Source organism: Staurois parvus, unplaced genomic scaffold, assembly GCF_062004578.1.
Source record: "Staurois parvus isolate SC_StPar_1 unplaced genomic scaffold, SC_StPar_1.0 ptg000031l, whole genome shotgun sequence".
In the NCBI taxonomy this organism is placed as follows: domain Eukaryota; kingdom Metazoa; phylum Chordata; class Amphibia; order Anura; family Ranidae; genus Staurois; species Staurois parvus.
The window spans coordinates 17,525,041-17,539,695 of record NW_028317827.1 but is presented as its reverse complement, the minus strand read 5'-3'; the positions used below and the strand labels follow the sequence as shown (position 1 = coordinate 17,539,695).

Below are 14,655 nucleotides of genomic sequence, written 5' to 3'. Positions count from 1 at the left end.
ATCAGTGTCAGTCAATGCCAGTCAGTGTCGCCTATCAGTGCTACCTATCAGTGCCAATCAGTGCCGCCTATCAGTGCCCGTCAGTGCTGCTTATCAGTGCCAGCTAGTTCCACCTATCAGTGCCATATATGAGTATTGCCTTTTAGTGCCCATCAGTGATGCCTATCAATGCCCACAAGTGATACCTGTCAATGCCCATCAGTGCCACCTATCAGTGCTTCCTCACCAGTGCAGCCTATCAGTGCATATCAGTGCAGCCTATCATTGCCCATCACTGCAAAAAATAAAAACCCCCAGTGGTGATTAAATACCACCAAAAAAAAGCTCTATTTGTCTAAAAAAAAAAAAATAATTTGTTTGGGTGCAGTGTTGAATGAACGCGCTATTGTCATTCAAATTGTGACAGCACTGAAAGCTGAAAATTGGCCTGGGCAGGAAGGGGGTAAAAGTGCCCGGTAGGCAAATGGTTAAGGAGACATGCAGGGTCTGAAATACCATGCATGTCTCCTCTGGGCTCCACTGAATGTATTGCAATGCAGATTGCTAGAATAGCCAGGGAAAGTGAAAGGGGTGACCCAGGAGTGACGTCATACACGTCGCTTTCCAGGTCACAGCAAGAAAGGGAGAAGAGTGGACGCGTGTCCGCTCTCCTCACTCCCGCTGGCACCTGCCATGTCTGCCTGGGTCCGCAGATAGACAAGCAGAGCCTGGAATACATGGCAGTAGCACCACTAGCAGGGATGTGGGGAAGCAATTGAGCGGCAGCGCAGTTGCCCGTCTGCTTCCACCTGACAGGCAGGAGTCTGCCGGTCAGTTTTATACACAATCCCGGTGGCTGCCACTGGATTGTATGTAAAATGCCCCAACTATCAGGTCCGTACGACGTACGGACCTGGAAGCAAATGGGTTAAAGGCACAGGGACACATTCGATGCCCATCAAAAGCACAATGGGAGCTGAAGGCACCAATTGTGACCCCACACCAAATCAGCAAACAAGTTATACAAAAATATGTCAACCACCCCAATTTGTAACTAGCCTTTGCAATAAAGTGCACATGGAAGGACAACAAACATCACAAACAAACACATTTCCCAGCTTACTTACCATCTAGCCCGCGAACAAACCAACTTGACCCTGTCTAACAATTCACAGTAAAACAGAGGGTTTTGTTGCACTCATTAAATATATGTGGAAGCTGCAGTGTCCACCTCAAGGCTCCTCTGTATAATGTGGTCCTAACTTGTGAGAGTTTCCAAGTTGGAGCATATGGCATGCACATTCACCTGATGCAAATACGCATGTTTGTACAACAATCTTTTGTTAAAAAGACTGCTAGCCATACAACAATACAGGGATAATTTGAATGAGGCAGAAACTTCCAGATCTCTTTGGTTCTGTATATTATCCTGTCATTCAACTGCTTTTCTTAATACTTGTATTTGTCATTGTATCATAGGAGTGGTATGGATTTCACTCTCTAAATGTATCCATTTTTAATGATGTTAATATACAGATTATTATGAATATTGTTTTTTTTCACAGGTCGCAATGCTCTCCATGTAGATGTCCACATGCCATCTGGTTTTATTTACTGGTGTGACTTCAGCAGCTCAGTGTCTTCATACAATGGCATTCGACGAGTCAAACCAAATGGCTCTTACTTCAGAAACATTGTCACTGGTGGTATTGGAAGAAATGGAATTCGAGGCATTGCTGTTGACTGGGTCGCAGGTAGGTGAAATCAAATTCTACATTTATGTGGACGCTTTGAAAGCTTAGCAGACAGAAAAATTAGAAAAACAAAAATTAATGAACCATGTTATGCAGAAGATGTGGTGCACTCCAAATGGTGTGGGGGCCCACCAAAATGAACGCTGTAGCAGGGGCGAACTGACAACTCATGGGGCCCCCGGGCAATAGGGGATCATGGGGCCCCTGTGTCCTTGCCCACACTCAAAAAAGCCTATAAAAAAGGTACCAGGGGCATTTCATGGGGCCCCTTACTGACCCCGGGCTGTCGGGCAGTGCCCGAGTGCTCGAATGGTCAGTCCAACCCTGCGCTATAGTGAGTAACAGCAGATGGCATTCCTGTCTAAGATCCCCAGTATCATAATATCACCAGCATGTTTCAAGCTCAATCAAGAACAATTTATTAGTCACAAATACGAACAGTGATGTTTTGGAGCCTAATAAAGCCCCTCCATCAGGCAGACAGTGCCTGCTTGATGAGCTGGTGACATTTGTTAATGTTAATGAATCATGTGTTCCCTAAAAAATAATTATATGTATTTTTAGATTTCAGCGAGAGTAGGTAATTTGCTTGACATTAGCCACTTGTAGCCCCCTGTACAGCAGCACCAAGACCTATAGTTGCAAGAAAAAGTATGTGAACCCCTTGGGATTACGTGGCGTTTTGCATGAATTGGGCATAAAATGTGCTCTGAACGTCATCTAAGTCACAACAATAGAAGAACACAGTCTGCTGAACATAATACTACACAAACATTAGATGTTGACATGGTTTAATTGCACATAACATGTAAACATTCACAGTACAGGGAGGAAAAAGTATGTGAGGCCCTAGCTTAATGACTTTTCCCAGAGCTAATTGGAGCCAGGAGTGAGCCAACCTTGACTCCAATCAGTGTGATGATATTGGATGTGTTGCTGACAGCTGTCCTGCCCTTAAAAAACACACACCTGTTTTGGGTTGACTGGTTTCAAGAAGCACTGTCTGATGTGAACCATGCCTCGCAGAAAAGAGCTCTCAGAAGACCTACGATCAAGAATTGTTGACTTGCATGAAGCTGGAAAGGGTTACAAAAGTATCTCCAAAAGCCTTGATGTTCATGTGTCCACGGTAAGACAGACTGTCTACAAATGGAGAAAGTTTACCACTGTTGCTACTCTCCCTAGGAGTGGTCGTCCTGTAAAAATGACTGCAAGAGCACAGCGCAGAATGCTGCATGAGGTAAAGAAGAATCCCAGAGTGTCAGCTAAAGACCTACAGAAATCTCTGGCACATGCTAACATTTTTGTTGACACATCTACAATAAGGAAAACATTAAACAAGAATGGAGTACATGGGAGGACACCACGGAGGAAGCCATTGCTGTCCAAAAAGAATATTGCAGCACGTTTGAAGTTTGCAAAAGAGCACCTGGATGTTCCACAGCACTACTGGCAAAATATACTGTGGACAGATGAAACCAAGATTGAGTTGTTTGGGAAGAACACACAACACTATGTGTGGAGAAAAAAAGGCACAGCACACTAACATCAAAACCTCATCCCCACTGTAAAACATGGCGGAGGGAGCATCATGGTTTGGGGCTGCTTTGCTGCCTCAGGGCCTGGACGGATTGTTGTCATTGATGGGAAAATGAATTCCAGAGTTTATCAAGACATTTTGCAGGAAACCGTACGACCATCTGTCCACCAACTGAAGCTCCGCAGAGGATGGGTGATGCAACAGGACAATGACCCAAAGCATACAAGTAATTCACCAAAAAATGGCTGCAACAGCACAGAATACGCCTTCTGGAGTGGCCCAGTCAGAGTCCTGACCTCAACCCAATTGAAATGCTGTGGCATGACTTTAAGAGAGAGCGATTCACACCAGACATCCCAAGAATATTGTTACACTGAAACAGTTTTGTGAAGAGGAGTGGTCCAAAATGACTCCAGATCGTTGTGCAGGTCTGATCTGCAACTACAGGAAATGTTTGGTTGAGGTTATTGCTGCCAAAAGAGGGTCAACCAGTTATTAAGTCCAAAGGTTCACATACTTTTTCCTCCCTGTACTGTGAATGTTTACATGTTATGTGCAATTAAACCATGTCAACATCTAATGTTTGTGTAGTATTATGTTCAGCAGACTGTGTTCTTCTATTGTTGTGACTTAGATGACGTTCAGAGCACATTTTATGCCCAATTCATGCAAAACTCCACGTAATCCCAAGGGGTTCACATACTTTTTCTTGCAACTGTATAGATGTAGAGACAACAATAACAGACTGACTGAAAAAGAGAACAGATAGATAAAGTCATCCATATGCTCCTTTCCTTCACTGTCCAGTTAGGCTAGGTTCACACCTGTGCGGCTGTGCGGGACGCAATTTGCGTGTGCATGAGAGGCCATTCATTTGAATGGGCTACTGTGCCCTGGGACACGCAGGAAAGAAGTCCTTGCACTATTTTTTCTATATTGCAGCCTGCATGGGAACCGAGGTTCCCAGTACGGTTGCAATTTCCAGTGCGGGTGATGTGCCATTAGGATTAAAGGCACCCGCCCGTGGCCCTTGCATTTCTCTGTATGGGTGGTTGCGGCTGCCAGTATTTATACAGCTCCCACAGCGGCACCACCCACACAGGTGTGAACCGAGCCTTACAGACTGAGGGCAGGGTAGTGACTGGGCTGTATTGCATAATTGCAGTGGAGAAAAGTTGGGTCACTAATGTGGCTCTCCTGTCTCGCAGAGTTGTGTGAATCTCAGGACTTGTTAGACAAAACCACAAAACCTTTTCCACGTATAACAAATCCCATATTCCTTATATGTAATTCACCTGTGTATTTAGATGATTGCCTGGAGTTCAGTGCTAATAATATATTGTGTACATGATGCTACACAAGGAAAAGCAAAATAAAAAGTAAGCTCCAATTATAAAACATTGTAATTGTGAAAACATGATTGCTATTTACAGTGCAGAAATACACAGGCTTTCTCTACACTAATAGAACTATGAGGACTGATGATATGTGTGAAGCCATAGGAACCACACCAGAATAAGCTTGTTGATTGGAAGCTGTAGGCTACTGCACCACGTCGCTGTTTGAACTCTGTATTCAGATAATCACTTATAATAATCTCACACCTGGTCTTTTCCATCCTCTGAAATGAGAGGAAGATTTCTTTTTTCTACATAACATGCTATGTGAACCCACTAGTCAGTTTGCTATTGATTAATTTTCTTTCCAGTTCTGTGAGGGCCTATTCATACCAGATGAGGTAGGACTGCACTGGGCGGCTATCCCAGCACAGTTCCACTGCAAGACAAGGCAAAATGCTTATTCTCATATAGCTGGCCAGTTCACACGACCATGTTGCGGTGGTGTGTACTGAAAAAAAAATACAGCACAGAGCGTCCCAATCCACCACTTCGGGCTGTGCTATAGCCAATAGAACTTAATGAAATGTCACTATATCACATTATAATAACATTTGTTTAAAAAAAAAGGAGAAAACAATAAGCTGCGATCGGTGCATCAGCACTGCTGTCTTCCTATTGCACACTAGCTGCTGCGTTCTAACATATTCGCTGGTGTGAACAAGACCTAAAGCTGAAGTTCCAGTAAACATCTAAATACACAGATGAAATACATATATGGGAGTTGTTTTACATTCATCTGTATTTCTATCCTTCCGTTTCTGAGATTTACACAGCTTTGCCACATCATTTAGATATTTCTGGTAGATAGGAGACCTTATTTGTATCTGCTTCAGTTCAGCAATGTTTACATGTCTACGCCTGTGAATGGACAGTGAAAGGAGAAGCAGAACCATGAGCTCATCTCACTGTCACTTTGCTCTCTGCTCCTTTCAGTATATGTTTACACTCTATCACAACTAACTGGCTTCTTGTGCTGCTTCTCCCTCCACCAGCCTGCACTCTACTGTGCAGGGACTGCAAGAAATTGAGTCCAATTCTTGTGACTTGTCATGTATACTTTTTTCACTGTTCTTTTATTTTTACAAATGTACAGTGTAAGATGTTTGTCTATTTCAACTTGTTCTCTTTCCCTGCCTAGGAAACCTTTATTTTACCAATGCTTTTCAGACGGAAACATTCATTGAAGTTGTCCGCATTAACATGACTTATTATCGTCGGGTCCTAATGAAAACTACAGTGGATATGCCAAGGCACATTGTGGTAGATCCCAAAAATCGATACCTGTTTTGGGCAGATTATGGTCAAAGTCCCAAAATTGAGCGAGCTTTCCTAGACTGCACCAACAGAACAGTTCTGGTGTCGGAAGGCATTGTTACACCAAGAGGCTTAGCTGTGGATCGCAATGACGGATATGTCTATTGGGTTGATGATTCTTTGGATATGATTGCAAGAGTTAGAATAGAAGGTGGTGATACACAAATTGTGCGATATGGCAACCGCTATCCAACACCTTATGGGATTACTGTATTTGAAAACAGCATCATCTGGGTGGACAGGAACTTAAAAAAGGTGTTTCAAGCCAGTAAAGACCCTAGTAATACCGATCCACCAACTGTTCTTAGAGATAACATAAATCTCCTTAGAGATGTTACGGTGTTCAACAGCAGCTATCAACCTGTGTCGCCCCAGGAAATCAACAATAACCCATGTCTGGTGAACAATGGGGACTGTGCCCATTTCTGCTTTGCTATACCTGGCACACAGACACGGAAGTGTGGATGTGCTTTTGGGGCTCTCAGCAGTGATGGAACAAGGTGCGTGATTTCTACGGATGATTATTTGATCTATGCATTGGAGGCTTCCATTAATAGTCTGTCCTTAAATCCTGAGGATCACAGTCTTCCTTTCGCCAGAGTCACTTCCCCCAGGACATCGATAGCTTTGGATTTTGACAGCCTAGATAACAGAATATACTACACTCGGAGTGCGGGAGCTGGAAGAAGTGAAATTCGCTACTTCACCCTTTCAGCACTTAATCAACACACCACGGTAGCATCAGGTAAGCTGTATATATTAAATATGGATTGATTTACTAAAGGCAATAAGATTGTTCATTTTACAAGGGAAAGTGCACCTTGTAAGGCAATTATCCCCTTAGCATAGTGAATGAGGTGAAGCTTTGCTGACTTCCATCATCCAATCATATTTAAGCAAAAATGCTGCCTGTGATTGGGTATTTTTGGGAAAGTGAAATTGCCCCGTATTCACTAATCTGGGGTAAATTCCCTTGCACAGTTGCACAGTGCAAATTCCGCCACTTTATCAAAGTCTTTCACAAAACATTGGTATTTGGCACCAGGGATACTCTCATCATTGCTTCTTCTTTATTGTATACAAAGTATGATTAGAAGAAGAAATGATACCTGCTCTTTAAAAAAATGTTTGCGTACATTCTGTGCAATAATAAAGAAGCCCTGGGAAAAGAATTCTGTGGTACCACATATCTATGGCGTATGTATATAAATATATACAGTATATATATATTATTATACAGTATTTGTAAAGCGCCGATAGTTCGCTCAGCGCTGTACATTACAAAGGGGGACAGAACATGTGACAGTAAAATAACAATACAATGCAAAACATGAGGGGATTGAGGGCCCTGCTCTTTTGAGCTTACAATCTAGGAGGGAGGGGATGGTGGCACAGGAGGAGATAGCTGTGGGGGATGGAGTGGTAGGAAGAGTGGAGGAGGTCAGCAAGTTAGCAGGGGGTGGGGTAGGCTTCCCTGAAGAGATGGGTTTTCAGGGTGCGCCTAAAGGAGAGGAGAGTAGGTGATAATCTGATGGGTTGGGGCAGGGAGTTCCAGAAGTCCTGGAGGCGGGCTTGGGAGGAGGAGACCAGGAAACTAGAGAGAAGGAGGTCTTGTGAGGAGCGGAGTGTGCGTGCTGGGCGGTACTTGGATATTAGGTCGGTGATGTAGTTCGGGGCAGTATGGTGGACAGCTTTGTACGTCAGTGTTAGGATTTTGAATTTGATCCATTGCGCAATCGGAAGCCAGTGGAGGGATTAGCAGAGGGGGGTGGCGGAGATGGAGCGGTTGGAACGGTGAATGAGTCTGGCTGCCGTATTCAGGATCAACTGAAGCGGGGATACCCAGCGGCGAGACAGGCCAGTAAGAAGGGAGTTGCAGTAGTTGAGTCGTGATATGATGAGGGAGTGGATGAGCTGTTTAGTTGGTTCTGGGGTTAGGAACGTGCGGATTTTGGCGATGTTGCGGAGGTGGAGTCTGCACAAGCTTGTTAAAGATTGGACTTGGGGCTGGAAGGATAGGTTGGAGTCCAGAATGACACCAAGTACTCTGGCCTGCGGGGCGGGTTTGATGGTGGTGTTGTTGTATGTATATATACAGTGGGGATCGAACGTTTGGGCACCCCAGCTAAAAATTTGTATTAATGTGCATAAAGAAGCCAAGGAAAGATGGAAAAATCTCCAAAAGGCATCAAATTACAGATTAGACATTCTTATAATATGTCAACAAAAGTTAGATTTTATTTCCATCATTTACACTTTCAAAATAACAGAAAACAAAAAAATGGCATCTGCAAAAGTTTGGGCACCCTGCAGAGTTAATATCTTGTACTGCCCCTTTGGCAAGTATCACAGCTTGTAAACTCTTTTTGTAGCCAGCCAAGAGTCTTTCAATTCTTGTTTGAGGTATCTTTGCCCATTCTTCCTTGCAAAAGTCTTCCAGTTCTTTGAGATTTCTGGGCTGTCTGTCACGCACTGCTCTTTTAAGGTCTATCCATAGATTTTCAATTATGTTGAGGTCAGCAGATTGTGAAGGCCATGGCAAAACCTTCAGTTTACGCCTCTTGATGTAATCCCCCGTGGATTTCGAGGTGTGTTTAGGATCATTATCCATTTGTAGAAGCCATCCTCTCTTTAACTTCAGCTTTTTCACAGATGGCATCAAGTTACCATCCAAAATTTGCTGAAATTTTATTGAATCCATTTTTCCTTCTACTTGTGAGATGTTCCCTGTGCCACTGGCTGCAACACAACCCCAAAGCATGATTGATCCAACCCCATGCTTAACAGTTGGACAGAGGTTCTTTTCATTAAATTCTGTGCCCCTTCTTCTCCAAACGTACCTTTGCTCATTCCGGCCAAAAAGTTCAATTTTAACCTCATCGGTCCACAGAACTTGTTTCCAAAATGCATCAGGCTTGTCTATATGTTCATTTGCAAAGTTCAAACGATGATTTTTATGGTGAGGACGTAGAAGAGGTTTTCTTCTGATGACTCTTCCATGAAGACCATATTTGTACAAGTATCTCTTTATAGTGGAATAGTGTACCACAACTCCAGTGTCTGCCAGATCTTTCTGGAGGGATCGTGCAGTCAAACGTGGGTTTTGAATTGTTTTTCTCACAATCCTGCGAGCTGTTCTGTCTGATATTTTTCTTGGTCTTCCAGATCTTGCTTTAACTTCCACTGTTCCTGATGACTGCCATTTCTTAATTACATTCCGAACAGAGGATATTGACATCTGAAAACGCTTTGCTATCTTCTTATAGTCTTCTCCAGCTTTGTGAGCGTCAACTATTTTCAGTTTCAGTTTTCTAGACAACTGCTTAGAAGAACCCATGGTGCTGATTGTTAGGACAAGGTCAGATGAGTCTGGGCATTTAAAACCTTTGAGATTGACATCACCTGGTCTTCCCAGACGATGATTGAGAACAATCCATGACACTGGCAGGTCTCAGCTTGCAAAGGGGGCAGTGCATGCTATAAATTCTGCAGGGTGCCCAAACTTTTGCAGATGCCATTTTTTTGTTTTCTGTTATTTTGAAAGTGTAAATGATGGAAATAAAATCTAACTTTTGTTGACATATTATAAGAATGTCTAATCTGTAATTTGATGCCTTTTGGAGATTTTTCCATCTTTCCTTGGCTTCTTTATGCACATTAATACAAATTTTTAGCTGGGGTGCCCAAACTTTCGATCCCCACTGTATATATATATATATATATATATATATATATATATATATATACAATCTCTTAAAAACATGCTAAATTCATAGAATACAGTGAGTTAGCTACAGAGACTACACAGAGCTGTTTGTTTGGAAGCTGTTTGATTGAAACTACAGGTTGAGCCCTCTGATTAGGGGTGAATCACTGCTAATGATTCACTGAACTATGTAAGACACAGGCTTCTTTCGTCAATGTGGCAACCTGAGAACCTTTAAAAAAGTAAAGAAGTCTAAAGTGTTTTAGACCTTACCATAACACATAAGGAGATCAATTAGGTACAAACCTTTGATGTATTCTCCTAACATTTACATTGTTTTATGTAAATTTCAATCCATTTTAAATACATTTGCAAAGACAAGTGTTATATTTGTGTATCTTTGCAGGGCCAGTTGTATGTATAGCCACTTATATAAAATGCATACAATCAGTTTGTCATGGTACAGTTTGGTTTTTAGTGTATGGGTTGCATGAATATAATCAGATAATTGATATTTGGCAGCAGTTTTTTAAATCTAATATTAAGTATATTGTTGAATATAATAGTTTATCATTTTCAGGTTATGTTTGCTGTACAGTTTTTGTGTATATTCTAGCTTTTACATACAACTTTTTGAGTATAGACTTTTGTAATGCCTGTGGTGTTAAAGTAGAACTAAAGGCAAAACTTTTTTTTTTATGTTTTGGGTAGGGTAACAGAGGGACACAGTTCCATCTGTGTCCCATTGGAAAGATTTCCCCACTATTAATGTTCTGGAGACAACCCAAGATTTGTGATTTTCTTCCACTATTACTTTTGGTAATAATGGTAAACAAGACTAATAAATCTCCTTAACAAGGCACAGACTGGAATAAAAACCTGATAGATGTTTTAGTCTCTCTCCGCTCTATCCAAAACTAAAAAAAGAAGTTTTGCCTTTAGTTATACTTTTAAAAGATGCTTTGTGTATAGCTGAGTGTGGTAATAACCAAACTTTTTTTTTAATTTATAGACCTGGGAGCTCCAGACGGGATAGCATTTGATTGGATCCATAAAAGAATTTACTATAGTGACTATCTAAACCAGACCATTAGCTCTATGGCATTAAATGGATCTGATCGCACCGTGATTGCTCGAGTACCTCGACCTAGAGCCATCATGTTGGACCCATGCAGAGGGTATGTTCCATGTGCAGAGGTACAGAAAAATATTGATATCTCAGCATCAGTGTTAGAATCAGGTAACTGAATCCCCTACTCCACAGTAAAATCTCTGGAAGCCTTTAAAGCGAAAAGTGACCAGAGGGACATTCACAGCGTGTTGAGGAACCTCATTTTGCTGCTCATGATTTTGTAAGCTCTCACTTAGATAAAGGAAGGCGATAGATGATAACCGGATGTATGTGTAGGAACTAAAACAGACCTTAATTAGAAGAGAAAATGACTTAAAATCAACTCTCCCGTTATTTGGTATCTGCTTGTAGTTTTCAGTAATTAAGCTAATAAGTTTTCCTTTCATGGAGAAGAGCCAATTTCTGCTAATGGCTAATCCTTGCTTTTTAAAAAATTCTTAGATTGTAATTCAGCTATAGAGTGTTACTTCATGTTAAAGCGGAGTTCCACCTAAAAAAAATAAAGTCAGCAGCTACAAAAACTGTAGCTTCTGACTTTTAAAATACAGCCACTTACCTGTCCCTCGGTCCAGTGTTGTCTTCACCACAATTGGTTTCACCGGCATCTTTATTGTGGGAACCCTGCTGTAACAGCTTGCGGCTTCACAGCCGGGTGCCCACTGCGCATGCGCGAGAAGTGCTGGGCTTTGTGAATGGCCCCGTAGTCTTCTGGGACCTGTCACGTGTCCCAGAAGTCTACAGGGAGGGAGGGAGGACAACTTCCACTTCCGCTGAGATCGCTTAGGCGATCGGAAGTGGGAGCGGGTACCTGTCAAATTCGGGTACCCACTCCCCTCCCCAAAGGTGCCAATCCTTAATGGGGAGCGGGGGACAAAGGCTTAGAGTGAAACTTCCCCTTTTGGGTGGAGCTCCACTTTAAGTAGTAGTAATGGTTTTAGGTCAGTTAAATCTCACTTAATTTTTTTAATTAACTTCACTTTTAGTGAAGTCTGTAAACTGCATTTTTTTATATGTTTTGTTATTCACAATATTTGTTTTACAAATAAAAAAAAACATCTTTAGTCCATCTTTTGCCAGAAATGAATATACACTCACCGGTCACTTAATTAGGTACACCTTGCTAGTACTGGGTTGGACCCCCTTTTGCCTTCAGAACTGCCTTAATTCTTCATGGCATAGATTCAACAAGGTGTTGGAAACATTCCTCAGAGATTTTGATCCAAATTGACATGATACATTGACATGACTGCATCACTCAGTTGCTGCAGAATTGTCAGCTACACATCCATGATGCGAATCTCCCATTCCACCACATCTCAAAAGCTCTATTGGATTGAGATCTGGTGACTGTGGAGGCCATTGGAGTACAGTGAACTTTTTGTCATATCAAGAGACCAGTTTGAGATGATCTGAGCTTTGTGACATGGTGCATTATTCTGCTAGAAGTAGCCATCAGAAGATAGTCATAAAGGGATGGACATGGACAGCAACAATATCCAGGTAGGCCTTGGCATTTAAATGATGCTCAGTTGGTACTAAGTGGCCCAAGATGTGCCAAGAAAATATCCCCCACACCATTACACCACCAGCCTGAATGGTTGATACCAGGCAGGATGGATCCATGCTTTCATGTTGTTTATGCCAAATTCTGACCCTAGCATTTGATTGTCGCAACTGAAATCGAAACTCATCAGACCAGGCAACGTTTTTCCAATCTTCTGTTGTCCAATTTTGGTGTGCCCATGTGAATTGTAGCCTCCATTTCCAGTTCTTAGCTGACAGAAGTGGCACCCGGTGTGGTCTTCTGCTGCTGTAGCCCATCTGCTTTAAGGTTCGACGTGTTGTGCGTTCAGAGATGATATTCTGCATACCTTGATTGTAATGAGTGGTTATTTGAGTTACTGTTGCCTTTCTATCATCTCAAATCAGTCTGCCCATTTTCCTCTGACCTCTGACAACAGCATTTTCATCCATACAGCTGCCGCTCACTGGATGTTTTTTCTTTTTTCGGACCATTCTCTGTAAACCCTACAGATGGTTGTGTGTGAAAATCCCAGTAGATCAGTAGTTTTTTAAATAACCAGACCAGCCCGTCTGGCACCAAATAATCATGCCACATTCAAAGTTACTTAAATCCCCTTTCTTCCCAATTCTGATGCTGGATTTGAACTTCAGCAAGTCGTTTCACCACGTCTACATGCCTAAATGCATTGAGTTGCTGCCATGTGATTGGCTGATTAGCAATTTGTGTTATAAAGCAATTAGACAGGTGTACCTAATAAAGTGGCCATTGAGTATATGCACCTACAATACTAAAAAAAAATGTGTATTTATTATTTTTTGCATTGAAGCCAACAAAGCATTGCCACTGTGTTGTGAAAGCAATGCACAGGCTCCTGCATTATTTGCATCCCAGCAAAAAACTGAGGTACAGACCTTCTCTTATGGGGCTGGAGGAAGAACTTAATAACTACAAGTCTAGTTATGTCACTGCACTTGTGCTCCATTGTAAGTCCCTTTTCCGCAGTGGAAGATGGGTTTTGTGGTCCCTCCATTCACAGATCCTTGTATTTGTTTTTGTGAATGGATGATGTGGAAGTACGGGTGAACCCATGCAAAGCTTAGCTTAATTCAATAATCAACAGGATGTTCCAGGGAGAAGCACTCCATGATTCAGATAAGCGTTAGAGGGGGGAAGGTGCCATTTGAGGGTGTGGGCTATACCCTATATATGGGTGTAACATGAAACATGATAATAAAGGTGAACTAAGCCTTTACTACATGGCAAAGACTTCTCAAAGCACTATGAGCTAGCTGAAGAGGCAGAGCAGCCTGCTTTTCATGGAAAGGTCATTTTTTTAGTAATATTAACTGACAAGTATAATTAAGGCCCAACTCCAGCCATTTTTAAATCTTGGATTGGAGTGGGGAAGAGTTAAAATTCCTGTTATGTTTTTACATCTGTCTGTTTCTACATTGTGCATTTTTCCCTCACCCCTTGTCCCTGTGACACCCATACACCCGTAAAGAAATGAGGATTGCTGTTGTTACCAAGACTGGAGGGCACAGATAGGAATAACAATGTTGTGAGAACTTCTAACCCTTCCCCTCTCTACTGAAATTGTTTTACTACTATCTGCATTAAAATGTTGCAGCTGAAGCTCTGCCTTTAACAAAAGGATTTTACTTAAAGATTTAAGAGCATAACTGTTGTTGATTTTAATGTTCGTCTTATAACATAGTTCTTGTATTCTTTGTATTAGTTACATGTACTGGACAGATTGGGGAATGAATGCTAAAATAGAGAGAGCAACCCTTGGAGGTAATTTCCGCACAGCCATTGTGAACACAAGTCTGGTATGGCCAAACGGACTGACCCTGGATTACGAAGAGGAGAGGATTTATTGGGCTGATGCAAGTTTGTATGTACTATCACCTCTCACAGGGCCCTACCTAACTTTGCATTACTTCTAGCATAAGCTTTCTGATTTAATCACATATGTGTTATTTATATATAGTATATAAAACCTTTTTATTCTATACTAACAAATAGTAATAATTGAGAGAATTAAAAAAAAAATGTTTACCCTAATATTGCCCCATTGAGTAACTTTAGCTATTGTTCTCTTGTCCTGTTTTTCCAAATTTGAAGAAATGGGTTTTGCTAACTCCAGTTAGTACAATCCTGTACAAATAGTAAAAATCCATTAAAGGTTGCTTGACTGTACCTGACTGTAGTATTTTGAACCACATACCTGGAATAAACCTGCTGTAGATGAATCAGAAAAGTGTCAGAATTCCTTATCTCTCTCCTTGTTTTCAATCAGTGA

The 14,655-nt window shown here is 41.7% G+C and overlaps 1 protein-coding gene across 1 annotated transcript in view; it reads left to right on the top strand.

The window, feature by feature from the left end:
• LRP2 (LDL receptor related protein 2) overlaps positions 1–14,655 on the top strand; it is a 295,072-nt gene that overhangs the window by 181,280 nt on the left and 99,137 nt on the right. The window contains exons 39-42 of the mRNA XM_089660407.1: positions 1,545–1,733; positions 5,812–6,732; positions 10,706–10,871; positions 14,089–14,247. Coding sequence (XP_089516533.1) covers positions 1,545–1,733; positions 5,812–6,732; positions 10,706–10,871; positions 14,089–14,247 — 1,435 coding nt within the window. The remainder of the gene's footprint in view (positions 1–1,544; positions 1,734–5,811; positions 6,733–10,705; positions 10,872–14,088; positions 14,248–14,655) is intronic.